Below are 23,360 nucleotides of genomic sequence, written 5' to 3' on the forward strand. Positions count from 1 at the left end.
TACTCTATCCATGGGCTCAAAAGTAATGTATTGTGATGCCAAATTCATCGTTGGGTTTAGCATAAAGAACAAATTATGATCTTAATTAGGGAAGGTGGTGGAAATTAAGAATCTTTTCTTGGATGAAGGTGGGAAAATGTTGGGTGAGATGCTAAAAGTGAATGCATGCATCATATCTAGAACACACGCATGGGATTATGCCCGCTGGCATGGATTTATAATTGGCTAAATCCAACTTGCGAGATACAACTTGATCACATGGAGTTCTTTCTCCTTTGTTATGCTTTAAAGTACATGCTGAGGTTCCCTTCTTGATGCATTCAATCATATCTCTTCCAGAGCTTGAGCTTAAATTTGAAGCAAACCAACAGGGTATTAATTGAAATGAACATCCGAAGAAAATATATATTTTTACATAGTGCACAAACCCAACCCACCTTTTCTGCATATGCTCATTGGAAATCAAGAAGACAACATGATTACATGACCAGTTCGATGTAGGCTATGAAAATGATCTGACTTCGGTGCTATTAGTTGGCGTATAGAAGACCGAAAGATGGATTATTGGAAGGTTCTAAAAGATAGTTGATCAGAAACATAGACAAACATATCAGGCTGACGTAATGCCGTAATGGCCACACCATTATGTGTTGTTACCTCCTTTCATCTAGCTAAAAGAAGGAAAAATAATGTGAAATGCTAAAAGAAGGAATTTAGGACCTATATTAATAGTCTCTTTGTTTTAGATTATAAGTCGTTTTGACTTCGGTTAAAGTTAAACTACTTCAAATTTCACTAAGTTTGTAAATAAATATATTACTCCCTCCATTGTATATTATAAGACACTTTTTTCTAGTCAAATTTTGTTAAGTTTGATCAAGTTTATAGAAAAATTTAACATCATATAACATATTAAATTAGCATAATTAAATCCAATATTAAATACATTTTCATAATATGTTTGTTTTGTGTTGAAAATACTACTATATTTTTCTATAAATTTAGTCAAACTTAAAAAAGTTTGACTAGAAAAAATGCCAAACGACTTATAATATGAAACAGATATAGTACTATTTGTAACACCAAATTAGTTTTATTAAATCCATAATTGAATATATTTTCTTAATATATTTGTTTTGTGTTAAAATATTACTACTTTTTTCTATGAACTTAGTTAAATTTGAAGCAGTTTAAATTTAACCAAAATCAAAATGACTTATAATCTCAAAAGAAGGGAGTAAGAAAATTGATGAGAAAACTCGTGTCCGATATTGTTGGTTAGATGGCCTTATACTTTGCCTAGCCAAACGTTGGGCACGTCAAAGGTTCTTAGGCGAGTGTTTGGTTTACTATCACAATTAGCACACTTTTAGTCTATCCGTCATGCACTTAATTGTTTGTCAAATCTTATTTGCGAACTACGAGCAAATGGTTATCATACTTATGACAAGGTTTGGCATAGAAGTGCGGCTACACGCGGATATCATCCAAATATACCGTAAAGAATGCGAAATTAATGGTTTGAAACTCAGGAATAGGACAGTTTAGTTATGTTTTGCTTTGGTGAAACTAGCCCTCTTTATCATTGCTTACGCTGTGTAGTGGAGTTTCCCAAAAAAAAAACATGGTAGTTTATTAATGTAAAATTAATTAAGTATTAACTTAAAAATAAGTTAATAATATTATTTAAAATAGCTTTCATATAGAAAATTTTTATAAAAAATGTAAGGTTTAGTAGTTTGAAAATGTGCACGTGGAAAGACGAGTTTGGGAAAGAGAAGAAAAGATCTCAGCCCCGATCCTTTTGATTGCTCGATCAATGGCTTGTGAGTCAAATCAGGCCCAAGTTCAGTGCAATGGTTTGGGCGAAGGTGTCTGTAACTTGTAATAATAGGCCGGCCCTTACTTGGTTCTGTTTTAATCAGGCCGCTCATGCCCCAGTCTATATAAACCGTTCAGTCGTTCAGAGATACGCTTATTTCGGTGTTAGTAACAGTTTACAGGCTAACAGCGTTGATCCTTCATGGCAAAAATTCCTTTCTATAGTACGTTCAATGCAAATTTCCCAGCAAGAAATTCTCGACAGTGTATAGCTGTGGAAATAACGTCCGAAACGAGCTGAATTCCGGTGACCAAAATCCAGCTACTAGTATCATGCCAGAGTGTGTTCGAATGAAGCAGGTTAACTTGGGTTTTGGAGGACCGAGGACAAAGCACGGTGCACGCAGCACGCTGCGTTGAAACCGCACGTCAATGGACCAGAAGGCAGAGGCCTGTGACAGCGTGAGTAGGCCATTGCCTTCTGCTGGCTTCTTGCGCATGCCGCATGGTTCATGGATCTGGTCCGATCCATTCCTTCCATTTTCTCCGACACAGCCTGCAACTATAGTCTTTACCCAATTGATTAATTATTAAACGACTGTAGTAGTAGCACGGCATTTCGCGAGGTCGCAGGCAAGCAGCAACAGCATCAAGACTATCAGTATAAGGCATGGATCCGTAGTCACAATGGAAACTTTGGGGCAACTGAACAAGTAAGGATGACGTTTTCCCTGGACCGGCACGGGAGACATCACAGGAGAAAAGTGTAAAGCGTAAGATCAAGTGGATAAAAATGTACATGCCAACTTGTCACAGAGATCTTGAGGTGCTTGATTTAGGGTATGTTTAGGTCCTTAGTAAAATTTTTCACCATGTCACATCGAATGTTTGGACATATACATAGAGTATTGAATATAAACGAAAAAAATAACTAATTACACAGATTGCGTGTAAATTGCGAGACGAATCTTTTAAGCTTAATTGCTCCATAATTTGACAATGTTGTGCTATAGTAAATATTTGCTAATGACAGATTAATTAGACTTAATAAATTCGTCTCGTAGTTTATAGGCGGAATCTGTAATTTGTTTTGTTGTTAGTCTACGTTTAATACTTCAAATATGTGTCCATATATCCGATGTGACACGCTAAAATTTTATACCCATGAATCTAAACACAGCCTTAGAAAAATTCACGATGGTTCTATGTTTACGATGGCTATGACATGAATGGAAGGACCCAAACAAATCATGGGATAGGGGTTGGAATTGTCGTATAATGAAGTATACAATTTCTCTTCGCCACGTCAAGAAAAAAAAACCATTAGGGAAACACAATGCGCTTTGTGGGATTCTCTTAGGATAGAAGGGCATAGGCCAAAGGACCTCATGCCACTGGTCTACGCAATCTTGAAGAACAAAGGGAAGTCCCTGCGTAAGGGAAAGTGAAATGATGTTTGGATTGATAACTTAGACCTTGAAGCCAATCCACCAATTCCAGTGGACCTTAGTAGTCAGCTAATCACCTGTATAGATTGTTGTACGAGACATCCATCTAAACGAGGAGGAGCATGATCAAATTATATGAAAGTTCACAAGCCATTGGCAATGCTCAGTGGCATGGCTTACTATGCACAATACCTTGGGGGCGTCAAACATGGTCTTCGATTCGCTCATCTAGAGAGTTTGGGCGTGGACAAATTTCACACGTGGCTAGTTATCTAAAACAGGGTCTGAACCTCTAACCGGCTCGCGACTAGAGGATGGTAAAACAATGGGCTCTGCCCTCTCTCTATAGAGAAGACGGAACAACACTACATCTTGTTATCAGCTGCAAATACATGAAAATAATATGAAGCCTAGTAGCTGCTTACCAACAACTTGACTCTGGACAATAGGAGACGACCCAAACTATAAAACACTAGTGGAAGACACTAACAAACACAACAAAACTTCCAAAAAGTGAGATTCACACTCATCCTCCTAGTCGTTTGGAAGATCTATAAGGAGAGGATTCGACAAATATTTGAGCATAAGAAGACTACATCGTCATTCCTTTCCACCAAAATCAAAGAAGAAACGCGGATATGGACGATGACAGAAACAAAGCGCTTACGTGATATTTTGCTTCTCTCTTTGTAGTGTATATAGTTTTTTCTTTTTCTTGTCTTTAGGGATTATATATTCCTCATGTTATATTTAATGAAAATGTCCAATCTCACGTGGTTTTCCTTTTTTTTTTAAAAAAAAAGAAGACTACCGGCGCAGGCGCAGCAACAGCAACGCTGGTGAAAGTGCGTCTGCCACTCAGCCGGTGGCCTGTGCAGCAGCAAATGCGAAATAGGTAAGCTGCTGGCCATTTCCCACTGGAATCCCGCGATGTACCTCTGCTCGGTTTGGCTTTGGCATTCCCGCGAATCTTCGCCATTGCAATGGTACCTGCAGCCAAAATATTGCCGTGAAGGCGTAAACTCTCCATTTATAGCAGCACACAGCCGGATAACCGAAATACCGTCTCCTCCACCGCACCGCACCGCACCACACGCCACACGCTGCTACTCCATCTGGTCCCCCCACCAAAACAGACGTACGCGCGCGCCCGCACGCACGCGAGGCGCGACCCACGGCCCACCGCGCCGCGCGCCGGGCCAAACATGGAACATGCCCCTTGAAAGTCGAAAGCAACACGCCTGTCGGTCACTCCCTCGGTCATCCCCACTCGTCATCGGCAGCTCAGCTTAACACTGCACTGCACACACACTCGCAGTGTGCCAGTGCACAACAGCACAAGCAAGCAAGCAAGCCTGCGCTGCTTTCCCCACGCGCTCCCCCACTAATCTCTCTCTCTCTCTCTCTCTCCGAGCTTAGCACAAAAGCCAAAAGCCAAACACCATCGAAAGCCAAGTAGCCAACCCAATCCATCCATGGAGCTGTAGCCTGCAAGCTTCCACAGAGAAGAGAACACTTGGGAGGAGGAGGAGGATCGAGCTGTAGATCTTTCTCTCCGTTGTACTCTTCTCCTTGGCTTGGCTTCCGGACCAAACTAATCACGGGGGGCTTTCGCTTCGTTAGCAACGGTAATCTCACGTAAATCCATCCGCAACGGAGCTAGCGGGCAACTTTTCCGGATGGATTGTTCGCTCCTTTCTTGGCGGCTGGTATTCACATCGATTCTTTTGTCGCAGCTGGCGAAGCTTCTTCCGGGGTTCTAGAACCTTCTAGAAGGAGTGTGGGGTTATGGGGAGGCAGCGGTGGTGGCTGCTGCTGGCGGTGGCGGCGGCGGCGGCGGTCGTCGTCGGTGCCGGGGCGCAGGAGACGTGCTCGGACATGGTGCCGGCGGCGCCGCGGCGCGGGGCGTGGATGTCGCTGGCCAGCTTCGGCGGCGGCGGCGGCGACGGGCGGACGCTGAGCACGGCGGCGTTCCAGGCCGCCGTGGCGAGCATCGAGCGGCGGCGCGCGCCGGGCGGGGCGCTGCTGTACGTGCCGCCCGGGGTGTGGCTCACGGGCCCCTTCAACCTCACCTCCCACATGACGCTCTTCCTCGCGCGCGGCGCCGTCATCCGCGCCACCCAGGTCAGCAAACCCCATGAGCTATGGATCCCTTCAATGCCCAAGAAACCTATCACCATTATAGCCTAGTTCTCCTCTGCTCAACTCAAGGTGGCTGCAGACATTGTTCTTCGTCTTTTGTGTCCTTGTTTGATTTGCTGCCATCAGAAACAGAGATCTCTAGTCTAGTGTTGCAGTGGATTGAGAATCCAAGTGAAACACTTGAAACAAGCCATCTTTGTGGATTCTACTCATGGTGGTTTCTGATTTGTTGGTGATGTGTTGCTGTACTTCTTGTTCTGTACATCTGCAAACAAAGATTGAATCTTTGTCGACTGATAGTGTTGAGCTCTGGTTGGGTTTATCTGTTCTTCTTTGCAATAATCTGTGTGCATTTGGAGCAGGATACGTCAAGCTGGCCGCTGATCGAACCATTGCCGTCATATGGGAGAGGGCGTGAGCTTCCCGGTGGAAGATACATGAGTTTGATCCATGGCAATGGCCTTCAGGATGTTGTCATTACAGGTCATTACTACTCTTCATGCTCCAACACTCTTGGGCTCTTGGCATTTCTATTCATAAATTCCATCACAGGATGTTTACTGTTTTTAGGGAGGGGTATTTCTCAGTCCATCATGTGATGGTCTGCTAGTTAAGAGATTCATGGAAATTGCTTTTATTTGTGCAGGCGATAATGGAACTATCGATGGCCAAGGCAGTGCGTGGTGGGACATGTGGAAGAAGGGCACACTACCCTTCACTAGGCCTCACTTACTCGAGCTGATGAACTCTTCTGATGTTGTCGTCTCCAATGTGGTCTTCCAGGATTCGCCGTTTTGGAACATCCATCCTGTTTACTGCAGGTGAGGAGAACATGTTGCTTTCTTAGATTAGATCACATATATCACAATCCTATGTTTGCTTCCTAGGAGTTCAAAGAGAGGAAGAACACTTGCAAAACAATCACAATTAAATTTTTAGATAATGGAAGTGGATTACATCTCCAGCTTCTGTCATATGACACACATCAATCACAATTAAATGTTTCACCTTTATCTTACAGTACGACTGCTTAGCTTTTTTTTACCTCATAAACTTGCTTAAAGGGTACTGCAAACTTATAGCAGGATAACAGTTCATTTATGTACTGCCTCCATTTGCACCATCATAGACTTTATATTAACTCCAGTCTGGATACCTGCCTTGTGATAAACACATAATAGTACTGCATTGATTGGTTCTGGTGACTAGTGAACCACAACCAAAGTACAGAAGTTGCTATACATGACCAAACGATATCAGTACATTCATGTAGTATTGTGTTTTAGTAGTTTGTAACTATAGTAGTAATAAACCTGTGGTCCAAAAAATGTGTATTTATGGATGTTCCAGCTGAGAAATAAATGTCCGGATCATCTCTTGTGTGTGTGTGCAGCAATGTGGTGATAAGAAATGTGACCGTACTAGCTCCACATGACTCACCCAACACTGATGGAATTGATCCAGGTAAATTTTATTCTTTTCCTCGTTTCCTCACCAAAATTTTGTTCTGAATGTATGTTCAAGAAGATAAAAACAAATGCCGTTCGATCTTGAATCTAGAACTAAGCTCTGAATTATGCAGATTCCAGCAGCAACGTCTGCATCGAGGACTGCTACATCTCGACAGGAGATGATCTGATCGCCATCAAGAGTGGCTGGGACGAGTACGGCATGGCCTACGGGCGCCCCAGCTCGCACATCACCATCCGCCGGATCACCGGCTCCTCCCCCTTCGCCGGCTTCGCCGTCGGAAGCGAGACGTCCGGCGGCGTGGAGCACGTCCTCGCGGAGCACCTCAACTTCTTCAGCTCGGGGTTCGGCATCCACATCAAGACCAACACCGGCAGGGGAGGGTTCATCCGGAACGTCACCGTCTCCGACGTGACGCTGGACTCCGTCCGCTACGGCCTGAGGATCGCCGGCGATGTCGGCGGGCACCCCGACGACCGCTACGACCGGAACGCGCTCCCCGTCGTGGACGGCCTGACGATCAAGAACGTCCAGGGCCAGAACATCAGGGAGGCAGGGTCGATCAAGGGGATCGCGACGTCGGCCTTCTCCAGGATCTGCCTGTCCAACGTGAAGCTCAACGGCGGCGCGGCGGTCCGGCCGTGGAAGTGCGAGGCCGTCAGCGGGGCGGCGCTCGACGTGCAGCCGTCGCCGTGCACGGAGCTGACCAGCACGTCCGGGATGAGCTTCTGTACAAATTCGCTGTGAACTGAAACTGTCAAGCGTGCATGTTCAGGGGCCAAGTTGTTCTATAATTATCAAGGCGGTTTTTTTCTATCGATGAGGCAATGAGCGTGTTATGTTGGTAACGCCCATCAAAGATATGCTAAACATTTAATCATTCGTCAGAGTATATGAGTAATTCTCCGGAAAAAGTGTGTTCGGGACTCGGGAGAGAAGTTTAACTTCTATCAAGCACACGTAAAACAGAATAGTTTATTAACGTATAACTAATTTAGCTATAGAAGAATATATTAACATAATGAGTGAATTGCATCATGGGCCAAATATTATTGTCTAATTTTCATCTTGGACCAGGCCATATACAACATTTTCACTTTAGGCAAGGATTTGTTACCATCTAGTTGTACATTGGGTCATCATTCGGTCAATCTGTCAGTCTCTTCTTTCCCATCTTCTAGCCGACTCCCACCACTACCACACTATGCAAGCGGCAAGCCGTTGCTTCTTCAGGCATTCACCACTCCAGCAATGCATCCAAGATAGAGAGAGAGAGAGAGAGGGGAGCTAGGAAGGAGAGCGTGGCACGCTCAAATGCCACCACACTGGGCTAGAACTGAGCGGAGGTACGATCGAGTGCGAGGCTGCGAGCACGTGCATCGGGCCAATTCGCCTAGAGATGGAGCTTCGGCCTTTAGCTGAGCTTGAGTTAATCGGCCAGAGCAGGTGAAGAACGGCTGCAGCTCATGTGTCGACCAGTTATAGGCTTCTGTTGATCAATTGAGGAAGCCACCAATACTTGATGGCAGCTCAATTATACAGTAGAAAGGGAGGAGATGTGTGGATAGAGGCTAGCAACAATCGTGTGGAAGCCCTCACCGCACCTTGGCATCCTCATAGTGATGGCGCACATGGCAACAGGTCGCCGGAGTTGGAGATGGTGGACAGGTGGTCCAAAGTGAAAAGAATGGTAAAGTTGTATGGTCTAAAGTGAAAACTTTGTATTAGGGCTGGTCTAATCTGAAATTCTGGCAAATTTATATGGCCCAATATGCATACACTCAACATAATTTTAAAGTAACGTCTTTGTAATTTCTTTTTTTTAAAAAATACTACTATTTAGCAATTTAAAAATTTTGCAGACAAAAAATGAGAGTAGAATTTAGAGCCTGTTTACTTTGATGCCATTTTCAACCTTACCAAATTTTGGTAAAGTTACAAAAAAAGTGGCTACATTTAGTTTGCTACCAAATTTTGATAACAATATAAAAAATCCTGCTAAAATTTTGACAAGTTACCAAAATTTTGGCAACTTTGCCAAAAAAAAAACTGCCAAAATTTGGTAAGGTCTTTTTTGGCATCAAAGTGAACAGGCCCTTAGGAAGATGTAGGGCCTGTTCACTTTGATGCCATTTTCAACCTTACCAAATTTTGGTAAAATTGTCAAAAAAGTGGCTACATTTAGTTTGCTGCTAAATTTTAGTAACTATATAAAAAATCCTACTAAAATTTGGGCAAGTTGCCAAAATTTAGACAACTATGCCAAAAGGTTTTTTTTGGCATCAAAGTGAACATGCCCGTAGTATTATAGCCCACCCTATGGCCTAAACATGTTTTTTTTCCCTTGCAATTCGAAGAAAGATGACAGTGCTCAGCAACTCATCATTAATCAGAGAAATTCTGGATTGTTAAACTAGTAGTTTCTACCACATCTCTCCACCAAACGATTCCACAGCATCAACTACTGTGCCATACCTCACAACAAAATGGCGGCAGAGAGGCAAAAGTACATGCATCGTATATGACATGTAACGTAAGACTGAATCAACAGAGCAGCTAATGGCTGTTATAAGGGCGAAACGGGTGCTGCTGGCCTCCTCCCTGCCCAGCAAAGGGCATCATCATCTGGGGCCCCGTACCAGGAGGAAACTGCTGGTCGCCGTACATCGGAAACTGCTGCGGCGGCATAGGTGGCCTTGGACCTTGCTGAAACTGCGGCTGGCCTCCATAGCCTGGAGGTAGATGCTGCCCTCCTCCATGGCCATGGAACGGCATTGCTTGTTGCCCAGGTGCGTCTTGAACTGGACGGCCTCCGTCGCCAGGGTACTGCATGAACGATCCTGGAGGTGGTTGATGGTTCATTTGGCCAGGCATCTGCTGGCTTCCCTGGACTGGATGTTGTTGATGCATTTGAGCTTGAGCTGAGCCTGGGGGAAACTGTGGAGATCCATAGCCTGGAAATTGTGCAGGAGGAACACCAGGGGGGCCTTGAAGAATTCCCTGGCTAGTGTACAGCGGAGCTCCACCAGAGGGAACGGCAGGAGTTTGCGGAAGCGGCTCGCTGGATGTGTAAGGATGAGATGGTGCTCCAGGTGGAGTGAGAGTAGTCCCTGGTGGCACTACTGCACCAGTCGCTGACAAAGGAGCGTTGTTGTAAGCACCGGAATATACTGGTTGAGGACCAAGAATGGAAGGTTGATTGCTGGTCGGTGCAGTGTTCCCTCCAGTGTAATCTCTACCACGCTCATTGTTAACCTGAAAGCAGATCACTTGATCATGTCATCCACCACAAACGGAGCATGTATTATTTGTAAATTCTGAAATTTCTGAATGCTGTAATGTTTAGTATGCTTACACACTGACTATAGCAATTACCTTAACATTAAGATCGGTATGGCGCGAAAATGTGAGATGAAGCTTGCAATATCCACCTTCATAGATGCTGTGCCCTTCTAATGCTTCTTTTGCTGCAACTGCGGTTTGAATATCTACAAGAGAAGCATAAAAGGCTTTGAGGGACAACTCAGGCAGCAAAAGTTTGACTTCAGTGTAGCTGCAACTTACCTGGATACTGGATTAATGCCTGGAAGCCAGAGTTCTTCTCAAAGATAGCAATCTTTTGCACAAAACCAAAAGCAGAAAAGACCTGCAATTACAGGAGTCAAAAGATAAGTCCAAGCTGTGTGCACAAGATGATCTATAACATCAGTGTGAAACACATTACCTCGTGAAGCACATCTATTGTAACAACATACTGCATGTTCTCAACAGATGCAAGCAGAACGTTGCTCTCTGCTTCCTGCTTCTTCCCATCCTGCACAAAACCAAAATAAAATTAGCCATAAGAACAAAAATATAAACAAAACGCGGAAAGGCTAGAGGTGTTACCGGTCCAGATCCATCTATAGCAGAAGGAGCAACCGGAAGGTACGGATTAGTGTAGTCTCTGAAAGAAAGAGTAGCCAAATATAAGTGGGAAATCTTTCTTAAGGGCACAAATGGTGAAATGGCGAAACTTGAGTTTCATATTTTTGCCCATGTTCAAAAAGGAATAAATAGACATGTAGAACATATAAATCGTCCATAAAACAGCATAACAAACAAAGTAATACAGATTAACAAGAGGGCAGTTTTTACCTACTCCTGTGACTTTGAAACTTGACATTTAGAACAGTATGTGCTGAATAATTTATTCTCAAAGTGCAAGGCACATCAAGTTCTGGAAGCAAATAGCTGCAAGGTAAGCAAAGTAAATTATCCATTAGCGTGTAAAAAGGAGTACACCAGAAATACGAGTGTCTTGCAAAATACCTAGGAATGCATCTACCATCCAGAGCAGCTTTGGCAGATGATGCAGTTTCAGTATCACAGAACTGTATCAATGCCTACAAGCCAGGGAAACATAACTCAGATAAAATCAACCAGGACAGCGACCAGATAAGACATGTTACCAAAATACTCTAGTAAAAGTAAAACCATTACCTGATAACCAGATGCCTTCTCAAAGGTGGCAATCTTTTGAACAAAGCCAAAAGCAGAAAATACCTGCACACACGAATTCTGTTGTGAATATGACAAGCAAATTGATAAGAAAAAATGGATCGTGAACAAATGAAGGTTAACTACATCTGAGTGCAGAAATCATTGAATCAAATAGAGGCCTTCTAAAATTACTAGACAGTGGAAATGAACTTATCATGTCTCCAGGCATAAATACAAATTGTAGCAATATAAGCTTTTACTATGTCAATAAAAAAGAAGAAGTTTATCATGTTACAGGCTACAGAGTCAACACTAAGCATTTTCTAGTATTTGCTAGATGACCTATGAAAGGAAGGAGTCACATCTTTAGGTATATCTATGCAGCAGTAATAGAGTAAAAATGTTGACATTCTATATAAACAGATCATCCATATGTTTGACCCCAGAAGCTCATTATAACAGAATATAATATAGGTTTGGCAATCCTCAACACTACAGAGCATAAAGATAGCAAAGAAGCATACAAACAAGCCAACATTTACACCCAACGTGGCAAAGGAAGTTTATGGGTGTGGAACTAAAGCAACATAAGAAAACAAACAGTTAATGGACTCCAGTGATGTTTATTTCGTCCTTATTGAACAACAGTTCCGTAAAAAGTATGATCACAATATGAGAGATTAACTGTTTGACTTATTTTATCATCTTTTTTTTTCTATAATCGGACTTCAGTTATGCTTATTTTACCGTTATTGATCTGTCCCATAAAAAGTAGGAAAAGTTGGTTTTATAGCACCAAAATGCAACCTGTTTAGTCTTATACCACAAAAAAATTACAGTTCGTTTAGTTACCACCCACCCAACCGACTTCCATTCCCCAATTTACCACTGCCAACATGTTTTAATAGCACTGTAACATCATCGGAGACAAGCCAGAAGCGCAGAACAAAGGCATTGAGGTGCTGCTGGTTGAGTAGGACATGAATGGAAAGGAAGAGAAGAAGGAAGAAAGGGCTAGTTTTTAGGTATTCACAACTCTATTTCTCAACCACAAAAAACATAAAATTGCTAAAAGGAAACAGAATAACTTGGTGGTGCTAAATCGGGTAAATAAAAGACTACTGGGAAGGTATCAAAGTGAACTTGAAAATTTTGGTGGTATAAAATAAAACAGGTCATATTTTGAGTTTTCTTATGAAAAGTATGATACCAGTATGAGTTTGACGTCTTTATTGTCATATGGCTATTGCCATATTTAAATCCAGTCTTTTGAGGTTTCCGCCTACGCAATAGGTGGCACCCTCTACCCTCTTCCCAGCTTGTAAATTTATCCCCACCAAGGGAAGCCTATTCAGTGATTAGGTATTGACGCACTGATGTGCTGCCCATCTAGCACCTTGTGCCTTTGGTAACTCAACAAAATAAAAGGAGAACACATGAAGTTAATTGTTGGCAGTCATTCAACAGGAAAACACAAGCCCATATCTTTGTGTTTGTTCCAGATGGCTTTCCTGAGATGCTCATACTAAATAAACAGGACATATTTTTCCTTATTTCAGTAAGCATGGTGTCCTAACTACCTTGGATGCATCATGTCAATATATTGTATCTCAAATGGTTAACGCAGACATAACTCCAGTAATCCAGCAATGAAATTTTAGTCTGATAATTGCAGCACTTAGGGCTCAAGTACTCTCCTTTGAGCACAAGAGAAAAACCACTTTTTATGCCACTAGTTATTACTTAACCAACCATGATGCCATGGATAACGGACACGAGTGAGGGAGGGATAGTTGGGGTGAAGGGAGAGAGGGAGGGAGGGAGGGAAGAAAGGGAAGGGATAGGGCAGGCGATGAGTAAGGGAGAGGAAACAAACACACACATGTGTTCCGGATGCAGTAGCCTGCCAGGATGCCATGAAACTCCGTGACAATGGCCTGCTAATCCATTCAGATGCGAAAAAATGGACTACAAGTTACTAACACAGTCCTGGTAAATAAATATATTCCTGCATACAAACATGAACTGAACAAAATTAAAAGAATAAACCCCACTGTAATTCTTATTTTCCTTACCAGGTGTAGAACATCGATGCTCACAGCATCTGGCAGAACACCTTCCATCGACACTAGCAAAACATTGCCTGCAGCTTCCCCTGAACTCTTGCTGTTGACAATCTCTTGTCTATTGGAGTACTGAAGGTACACATTTTTCCCTCTTACCTGTGCAGGCTCAGCTGATGATGCAAAATATGATATCATAGCAATTGCCTGATTTTGGTCAGCCTGCAACAGAGCAAGAAGTAAAAGAAGTGTTCAGCAATTAGTACTTTTTTTCAAGACAAATTCTTTCCCACAACTTCCATCCAATGATCTCCTCACTAAACCTCCAAATAACCATATATGGTTTCAAGACACATTAAATATGAGCTAATAACTTGTAAATTTCTCCACTGGTTTCAAATTATCGTGCAAGAATCTTGAAGAAACAGAAAGTATGACTAACTTCAGATGAAAACATATTCAAATCCTCAACATCCGGACGCAGAAACCACATCATACCATACATACATCCACAAAATCCATGAATAGACTCGAGCCTAGAGTAGTTTGAACCACAGCCACTCAGCTGATTTAAATGGGCATAAACCAGCCAAAATAGCATCCCTTCCTAAACAAATTATTAGCTAAAAGTCACGTGTTCATAGCTCCACACCCTAGACCCGACGACACGTAAGCTAAAAAAGCCTAACTCCAAAACCACCGATTAATAATTTTATACATGTGACAAATCGTTTTTGCAATCCACATAATACAGAAAGGAGACGGATACTCACGAATTCGACGAAGGCCTGGTTCCGGTTGGCGCCGACGTTGCATTTCGTGTTGACGACCTTGCCGAAGGGGCTCCCGAGCTCGACCAGCTCCTCCTCCGTGCAGTCCCACGGCAGGTTCCTCAGGTGGATCACCTTCGACGGCGGCTGCGTGTACCTGAACTGCGGCTGCCCGGAAGCCATCCCCGCACCCACCCAAGATACGCCTCCTCGCCTCCTCGCCCGTCAATCTTGCCCCACCCACGCCACGCCACACCATCACGTCAGCAAAAAATCGGCAAACGCAGGACAATACCGCGCGATGACGACGAAACGAAGGAACCTCACCTTTGCGAGAGCTGCGAGTCTGCGACCGCCGGCGGTGGCGGCGATGGGAAGAGGCGAGATGCCGGAGCGGAGGAAGACGGCTTCGATTTCTCTCTCCTCTGTCCGTATCGGTGCGGGTCAAATCTGAGGCCTAGGGTTTCGTGCCAGGGGGCCTCTTGTTCCTCGAAGGTTTGGGTTGAGGATGAGGTGAGAGAAACGAACTGAGCCGTGGGCCCGTTAGGCCCAGCTATTTCTGACTAACTTGAGTGGGCCTTCTCTTGCAGGGTTCGGCCCGGAGGGGCCCGGGGGGGAAGCGATCACGTGGCGGCGATCCAACGGCTCATGCAGGGCCGCGTCGCGGGAGAAACCGTGGGGCCCACCTAAAACGTTCGTAACGTCGGTCTGGTGACTGGTGGTGGTGGAGCACATCTTGGATCTGTCAATTATGTTATGGTCGGAGTTCCACTCATGGCGATCTGGTCGAATTGGGGGAAGCTGTAGGTGTTATTGCGGGTCAATCTATTGGGGAGCCAGGGACTCAACTAACATTAAGAACTTTTCATACTGGTGGGGTATTCACAGGGGGTACTGCCGACCTTGTACGATCCCCTTCAAATGGAAAAATCCAATTCAATGGGGATTTGGTTCACCCCACACGTACCCGTCATGGGCAGCCTGCTTTTCTATGTTATATAGACTTGCATATAACTATTCAGAGTCAGGATATTCTACATAGTGTGACTATTCCTTCAAAAAGCTTGATTCTAGTGCAAAATGATCAATATGTAGAATCCGAACAAGTAATTGCGGAGATTCGTGCCGGAACGTCCGCTTTGCATTTTAAAGAAAAGGTACAAAAACATATTTATTCCGAATCAGATGGGGAAATGCACTGGAGTACCGATGTTTATCATGCGCCCGAATATCAATATGGTAATCTTCGTCGATTACCAAAAACAAGCCATTTATGGATATTGTCAGTAAGTATGTGCAGAGCTAGTATAGCTTCTTTTTCGCTCCACAAGGATCAAGATCAAATGAATACTTATTCCTTTTCTGTTGACGGAAGGTATATCTTTGGCCTCTCGATGGCTGATGATGAGGTAAGACATAGACTGTTGGATACTTTTGGTAAAAAAGATAGGGAAATTCTTGATTATTCAACGCTGGATCGAATCATGTCCAATGGTCATTGGAATTTTGTCTATCCTTCTATTCTTCAAAATAATTTTGATTTGTTAGCGAAAAAGCGAAGAAATAGGTTCGCCATTCCATTACAGTATCATCAAGAACAAGAGAAAGAACCAATATCCTGTTTTGGGATTTCGATTGAAATACCCTTTATGGGTGTTTTACGTAGAAATACTATAGTTGCTTATTTTGACGACCCACGATACAAAAAAGATAAAAAGGGTTCAGGAATTGTTAAATTTAGATATAGGACCCTAGAGGACGAATATAGGACTCGAGAGAAAGACTCAGAGAACGAATACGGGAGCCCAGAAAACGAATATAGGACCCGAGAGGAAGAATGTAAAACCCTAGAAGACGAATATAGGACTCGAGAGGAGGAGTATGAAACCCTAGAAGATGAATATGGGATCCCAGAGAACGAATATGAAACCCTAGAAGATGAATATGGAATCCTAGAGGACGAATATAGGACTCGAGAGGAGGAATCCGAGGACGAATATGGGAGTCCAGAGAACAAATATAGGCCCCGAGAGGATAAATATGGCACTTTAGAGGCAGTCTCCTCCTCCACCACCAGTCACCAGACCGCCGCCGCCGCCAGAGAAAATACTACCGGGGACGAGGTCGCCGGAGGCGCCGCGACCCGTCACCGGAGACATCGTCCTCGCGGCATTTCCTAGGTGACCCCCCGCTGGTGTGACATTTCTGGTTTCCTTTTTCTTTTTAGCATGTTTGGTTTGCTTCCGCGAGAGTTTAACGGCGGTACTTTCTTTTTTTTAACTACTCGCACGAGACGGTGTGAAATTCTATCAATAGAGTAGGAAAAAATTATAAGATTACAACCATAGAGGGTCGTAATCAGGAAAAAAAAGGAAAAAATATACCACCACACACACACCGATAACGCTAACACACAAAACCAGGAGAAGGCTAACATCGAACCGGCCGCCGCTAAGTATGACCGACCACCGCTAGACTGACAAACGGTGGTGCTTTCGAAGTTGAAGCATGAACAAACGATGCTTGTATAGCCCGTGTTAATAGTGATTTATTGCAGACTATGTGTTGTAGAATAAACTTGGGTAGAGCAGTGGAATTGTGGCACTATAATACTTGTTTTGCGGGGACATCTTATAATACTTCGCCTGATACTTTGTTGTATGCTACATGCAGTTCAATTTGTTAAGCATCTGCCCCGGCACAAAAAAAAAATGTTAGGCATCTGGGGAAGGCCTCTCATTTGGCCAGTTAAATACACATAACCAGTTGAGATTAACTTTGTGTTATCCCAGCTCCGATGAAAGAGTTCAATGATCATGACTTGGGACCAGATCTGCTGCAGTTGACTGACTATTTTTTTTCTCTTGTGACAAGATTATATGAACTCAGGGCACCTTTGAGTTGAATAACACAGTATTATTCAAAAACTCTATTACAAATTCTTCTCGCACGTAAGGGCTCTGCTTCTCATGGGCATTCTCACAAGATATTCCTTGGCATCAATTTTTAAGGGAACAGTTTTCTCCTGTCAAAAGGTACATGCATATGCCTTATCTTTCCCTCCCTAACAGTTGAAATGGAGAAATAACCGTTTCGTGTAACCAAGCGAAACAGAAATTCACCCACGTTTTCTTTACACCATGGTGATTGAATTTCACTTGACTAGTGACACATATTGAGATAAACATCATGATATGTTTGTGTTTTCACATCATATTATGTAGAACTTTCCAAGCGCCAAACATGCATCAGCCCAGGCCCACCTAACCCATGTCCCGTCATCCCACTCCTACCGTCGTCGGAGTAAACTATTTATTCCTATCACGCGCATCAACCACCAACCTTTATTCGAGTAAACAATTTACTTCGATAATAAAAACAACTCCCCTGCTTCCGATCACACACCACGTCACGCATCGTGCTCCCACAATTATCGGAGTAAATGATTTACTTCGATAAAAACAACTTCTCTGCTTCCGGTATATATTCTATTTTTCCTATACCCAACCAACTACTCTCGCCCCCACTTTATTTTTTCCTTTTTTTTGGATCTAAATCGATCCACCATACCAGCCCACAGATCAGCGACACACCATGGAGGAGAACGACGACACCGTGGCGGTTGATGGTGGTGGCCGACGAGCGGTGGCCAGCGACGGTTGAGGTGAAGGCACTGCTTTGGGCCTCGCTGCCGGACGCTGGGCAGCACCTTAACCAGCAATGAGGTGTTCACCTAGGCCAATAGCAACAACCAGCGGCTGCTCCACGTCGGTGACATTGATAGAACAAGAAAGTAAGAAAATGACACTCTGATTTGCATCTGCATACTCTCCTTCAACTTAACGCATGAAGCCCCATTTTTTTTTTTGCAAATCAAATTAAGGTGCAACCTTCAATATTACCTGATCTCAATTGATGGGCTGCACCGGTCCTACGTTTGCACATCGTGCTCTATGTGGCTGGCCGCAGAGGATAGGGTGGAGTCCGCCGGTGATGGAGGTTGTCTGCTATTTTTCTTTTCCTCGTCATCTCTATTGACATGAACGAGAATGTTTTTTTGTATTTTTTTCGTGCTTGCTAGATGATGGATGGTTGCTACTGCGCAACGTCGAGCTCATCTCTATACCACACTGCTACATCCTTCCATGATTCCATCGTCGACTACTGCTCGCCACCCGGTTGCCCTCTCCGCTACTAGTCACAAGAGATAGACCATGCTCTTCATCCTTATAGCAAGATCCAGCAAAGCCACCAGATGGATTTTTGGCTGAATCATTTTTTTTTCTTTTCTAGTTTGATTCACCTGTGAGTAATTTTATCGCTTGTGTGTGATTGAGCCTGTAATTTTTCATTCATACGACTATTTTGTGATACAGATCAACAATACTCTTAGTATCAGTTTTTACTCTCATACTGTATATTGAACACATCAGTAAACATATTACTACACGGTGGCTATGAGATCATGGCTATATTGAGAGGAATGTGGTAATTGTTTTACTCGCAGACCATGAAATCTCAGTTTTTACTCTTATACTGTGTATTGAACACATCAGTAAACATATTACTACATGGTAGCTACGAGATCAAGATCATGGCTATATCAAGAGGAAGGTAGTAATTGTTTTACTCACAGACCATGAAATTTAAATGATATTTATAATGTTGGTAAAAGAATGACAAGCGTTGTAAGCTGGTAGTAATTCTTTTACGACCATTTAGGTATGTGGTCATAAGATGTGGAGGCATTCAACAGTTGTGGGAGGCTGGGAGTAAATGAAAAACTCCACGGAATAAATTCGTTACTTTTGAAATGTGTGAAGATACTAGAAAAATGGAAAACTCGAAAAGAAAAACTAGACGGTAAGTATTTTACTAAAACGCGAAAACAAAAAAACTACAAAGAAGGAACAGAAAATAGTAAAATCTGGATGGTTAATATTTTACCGGGCCTATTGATGTAGCACGGATGAGATGTATTTTACTAAAACGCGAAAACAAAAAAACTACAAAGAAGGAACATAAAATAGTAAAATCTGGATGGTTAATATTTTACCAGGCCCATTGATGTAGCACGGATGAGATGGAAAAGAGAAAAAAGAAACACGGAAGGTGGAGTGGTAAAAAACGAAAAAAACGAACCGAGAAAAGGTGGGAAGCGGAGGAAAGGTGGGGTGGTAAAAAAAGGGTAAACCGGAAGAAGAGAGCTGTGCGGCGCTGGTAAAAAAAGGGAAAACCAGAAGGAGAGAGCGTTGTGCGGCGTTTGAACTAATATTCCGTGCTGTAGAGCACGGAATAGTGCTACCGCATATCATGTTCATATTTATTAATAAACTTACATTTGGTACACCGTACAATGGAATTTTAGTTATGCAACTGTGCAATTGCCAGCACTGATAGTTATGCAACTGTGCAATGGAATTTTTTTGTGGGCCAGCACTGACATGAAGATCTGCTGGGCACAACTTGTGATTCAATTCTAATAGCTAGAAAGAATAATAGTTATCCATGCAATAAACACATCAGTAGTTTTCTATTCAAGTTGTCCTCCCTTTTTGCTTCAGGCATATAAGACTTTGGTATATAAACTTGGTTGAGAGTTGAGACATTTATTTCCTGATACATCCTTTGAAAATTTCTGTGAGAATTTCCATGGTAAATTAAAAGCTACTTTTGGGGCAAACATCCTCTTTCTGCTATCATGTGGCTTGATGTTTAATTGCCCAGAACTTCTCTACTTCTTCTGCTGTCCTTCCCGGTATTCTTCCAGCTATAAGTTCCCACCTAAACATCATAGAAGGAGCAAAGTTAGGGAACTGCAAATAATGTATTTGCCTGGAACAGGCTGACTTATGGATTTCATAAACTTTTCATACTATGAAATAATCATAGTATAAGCTAGATCGATTAAAAAGACACTGTCTTCATTTTCACTTGATGCACATTACAGGTATGTGTATTAGGATACCTGTTCCCGACAAGCCTGTGCATTCTGAAAACAATATCTTCCTCTTCTTCTGTGAAATGAACAAAATTCTGCGCAGTGCTATTAACTTCTGCGAATTTACAAAAAATATGGTGACCAGAGTAAGCAAAATAGCCCAGTAGCCAAACCATCTTGAAATATGTTTCAAGTTACAATTTTATGGTTTATATTACAATTTGTATGTCCACTAGAATTTTTCAAATTGCAAATTCCTTGTTTCTTTCTGACTTCTCGTTTCCTTTTGTTCTCTCCATTGACATAACCAAAAAAAGCATCAAGATGCAAAGGGTGACAGTAAGGTATTCTACAGTTTTTTAGAAAGTACATTCAAATACCTAAATTTTACATTAAAATTTTTGATACCTTGAGATACCTAGTCCCTAGAGGTACCAAATTTTACACTAGAAAATACGGTACCTCTAGGTACCTTCTCAAGGATGGTAAAAATACCCATGTGACAATAGGCAGGTTAAATATCAGTAAACATTAACAAAATGACACTAGTAAAATGATATACACCTTTTCTGGCATCTTCATTTTCCCCTTTTGGACATAATGCTACGAAATGAATAGCCGTAATTAAGAGAAGCAAGGATGAAGTGGCTAAAAGGAAGAACAAGAAAACAAAGATACAACTAACCTTTTGTTTCACGACCATCACTTGTTTTGGAATTCTTTCCCAGCTGGCTTCCACTGCTACTTTCCATTAGCGTGAAAAAAAAATGCCGAGTTAAGATTTTATGGTTGTTTAGAGCCTCAGACCCTTGTTATGACCTTGTTTTTTCTATGACCCTTCTCTTGGTATAGATTTGCAATACTGTGGTTTATAAAGAGATGGGAGTTGGTAGTCACCTTTCTGGACTAGGTGTACTGAATGGCTTGCTGTTAGATTTTCCCTAGTCTTCCATTGGTTTCCTTATTTGGCTGTGTTTAGTTCACACTGAAGTTTAGAAGTTTGGTTGAAATTGGTACAATGTGATAGAAAAGTTGTGTGTGTGTGTGAAATGTTTGATGTGATGGAAAGTTAGAAGTTTGGAAAAAAAAACTTTGGAACTAAGCAGGGCCTTTGTGTGGATTGTCTTTCTTGCTCATTCGCTCTCCCTCTCTATTTCATTTATTTTGCCTTGCTCTCCAGACTCAAAAGTTTTTTAAATTTAGTTTTCTGGACAATTCCTTATTTGCCAACGAAAAATTCGTACACTCTAATATTTATCGCTGATGTCACAGAGAATTGTTGGCGAATAAGTGAAAGGGTAAACTTTCGGCAGTATATTAAAAAAATATCCTCATTACTATTCCTCTGTTTCATAATGTAAGTCTTTCTAGCATTGCCCACATACATATAGGTATTAATGAATCTAGATATATATGTGTGTCTAGATTTATTATCATCTATGTGAATATGAGCAATGCTAGAAAGTCTTACATTATGAAATAGAGGGAGTACAAAGTTTGATATTCAGCTTAAAGTTCGGGGTTCTAGACGTGCTTCTGTTTATAGTTTTGGGCGGTAATATGGTCTTTTTTTATTTTCGTGATACATCCTTTATTTACCATCACTTTGTAAGTTTTTCCCTCCACAAGAACAAATAAAAACAATACGAGACTTGAGAGCGATATCCTTGTTTTGGCCCTTTTCAAATACCATTGAGAACTGGTGGTGTTCTGTAGTATTAGGTTCTTAACTAGTTAACCCTTATTCTCGTATGCTGTGGTGTCTGAAACTGTAAAAAGAAATCCATAATATCGAAGAGGACCATCAAGGTTGGTTGAGAAACACATCAAGTTTGGACGTTTAATACAAGGCTCGCATAGTTGCACGTTATGAGTTGTGTCCAACTTTTGCTCCCTATTCATTCTACCGTGTGCATTTATTTGTCACCACACATAGAGATAGATACCCTCAATCATCTTTTCAAGACAATCATAAGAGGATACGTAAGTCATATCCTCTGTAGCCTGGTCAAATTCATATCTATACTGGCCATTTGGTCGTGCGTTGCACGACTTTACACTACTAAAAAAAGCATTTTTTCCGACGTGGGGTCCATTTTTTCGCAGGCGGATATGATCCTTAAAGCCAAATGACCACCTACAAAAATATAAATTGGGGTGAAGTTCGCTGTCTGCCTGCGACGCAAGCGGACCATTTAAGCGACGCCTGCAAAAATTGTACCTACCAAAAAAAAAATCTTAACTCTACCCTTATCTTCTCCTCCCACCCCTCCCCACCACTCATTTCCTCTCAACTCTCTCTCTCTCTCCCTCAGCAGTCAACTCTCTCTCTCTCAGCTCAGCCCGCGCCCCTCCCCTCCCCTCCCTCCCCTCCGGAGGGGGAGCGACGGTGGCTCCCAGCACCTAGCGCGCGGACGCGGCGGGGACAGCGACTGCGGCGGGGACGGCGTGCGGGGCGGCGCGGCTCCCCTCCCTCCCTCCCAGATCTGGCCAGAGGAGGGAGGGGGGAGGCTGGCAGGGCGGCGGCGGCGGCTCCCCTTCCCCCTCCCTCCTAGATCTGGCCGGAGGAGGGAGGGGGAGGCCGGCGAGGGCAGCGGCGGCAACGACGGTGCGGGGTCGCGGCGGCGGCTCCCCTCCCCACCTCCCTCCCAGATCTGGCCGGAGGAGAGAGGGGGGAGGCCGGCGGCGGCGACGGCGACGGCGTGGGGCAGCAGCGACGACGACGCCCGGTGCGGCTCCCCTCCCCTCCCCTCCCAGATCCAGCTGGGGAAGGGCGGCGGCAGCGGCGGCGGGGCCGCCCACAATTTTTTTTGTTCGTTCTATGGATTTTCGCAGGCGGGCAGTTGCCCCGACTACGAAAATTGATGATTTTCGCAGTCGTTGGGCTACAGGCGGTCTAGCCCCCCGCCTGGAAAAATCACTTTTAGCCGCCTGCGAAAATACTTTTTCTAGTAGTGTTAGAAGCCCGTATAAAAGCCCTGCATATGTACATACTATAATTATGATAAGGGAAATTTTGCTACAGGACATTGATTATATGTGGTTTTAGCTCTACGACACTGCCTAAACTTACTTTTGGGGGAAAATATTCTATAAGCATGGTAATTTGCCAGTGGACCGCGTCGATTAAAATAATAATATCCAGTTGAAGAGGAGAGAGAAATCGCATGAAATATCAAAAATACCCTTGGGCCCACATGTCAGCACTCCTATATCTCTCCTT

The 23,360-nt window shown here is 43.1% G+C and overlaps 3 protein-coding genes across 5 annotated transcripts; 1 reads left to right on the top strand and 2 right to left on the bottom strand.

Annotated features, from left to right (window-relative positions):
- The first annotated feature begins 4,541 nt into the window (after nucleotides 1–4,541).
- LOC127760013 (probable polygalacturonase) lies at nucleotides 4,542–7,906 on the top strand. Its single transcript, XM_052284221.1, has 6 exons — nucleotides 4,542–4,897; nucleotides 5,006–5,393; nucleotides 5,774–5,894; nucleotides 6,058–6,232; nucleotides 6,805–6,875; nucleotides 6,994–7,906. Exons 2-6 carry the CDS (start codon nucleotides 5,058–5,060, stop codon nucleotides 7,626–7,628), a joined length of 1,338 nt encoding a protein of 445 aa, XP_052140181.1. The 5' UTR covers nucleotides 4,542–4,897; nucleotides 5,006–5,057; the 3' UTR covers nucleotides 7,629–7,906.
- A 1,332-nt stretch (nucleotides 7,907–9,238) lies between these two features.
- Nucleotides 9,239–14,699, bottom strand: LOC127786187 (polypyrimidine tract-binding protein homolog 1-like). Of its 3 annotated transcripts, XM_052313524.1 has the most exons (11): nucleotides 14,524–14,699; nucleotides 14,200–14,426; nucleotides 13,439–13,648; nucleotides 11,364–11,426; nucleotides 11,193–11,266; nucleotides 11,019–11,114; nucleotides 10,770–10,827; nucleotides 10,606–10,695; nucleotides 10,446–10,527; nucleotides 10,257–10,369; nucleotides 9,239–10,136 (listed from the first exon to the last, which is right to left on the bottom strand). In XM_052313524.1, the coding sequence occupies exons 2-11, from the start codon at nucleotides 14,377–14,379 to the stop codon at nucleotides 9,438–9,440; spliced, it is 1,665 nt and encodes a 554-aa protein (XP_052169484.1). In that variant the 5' UTR covers nucleotides 14,380–14,426; nucleotides 14,524–14,699; the 3' UTR covers nucleotides 9,239–9,437. The 3 variants fall into 3 exon arrangements, with proteins under 3 accessions (XP_052169484.1, XP_052169497.1, XP_052169492.1); XM_052313537.1 differs by lacking the exons at nucleotides 14,200–14,426; nucleotides 14,524–14,699 and adding an exon at nucleotides 13,246–13,300 and having other exon boundaries at nucleotides 13,439–13,593; XM_052313532.1 differs by lacking the exons at nucleotides 14,200–14,426; nucleotides 14,524–14,699 and adding an exon at nucleotides 13,246–13,303 and having other exon boundaries at nucleotides 13,439–13,593.
- A 5,049-nt stretch (nucleotides 14,700–19,748) lies between these two features.
- Nucleotides 19,749–20,889, bottom strand: LOC127760708 (MYB-like transcription factor ETC3). The gene is made up of 3 exons (XM_052285006.1): nucleotides 20,823–20,889; nucleotides 20,165–20,252; nucleotides 19,749–19,980 (listed from the first exon to the last, which is right to left on the bottom strand). Exons 1-3 carry the CDS (start codon nucleotides 20,887–20,889, stop codon nucleotides 19,896–19,898), a joined length of 240 nt encoding a protein of 79 aa, XP_052140966.1. The 3' UTR covers nucleotides 19,749–19,895.
- Between the last annotated feature and the right edge of the window lie 2,471 nt (nucleotides 20,890–23,360).

The sequence above is a fragment of the Oryza glaberrima genome, chromosome 1, assembly GCF_000147395.1.
Source record: "Oryza glaberrima chromosome 1, OglaRS2, whole genome shotgun sequence".
NCBI lineage: Eukaryota > Viridiplantae > Streptophyta > Magnoliopsida > Poales > Poaceae > Oryza > Oryza glaberrima.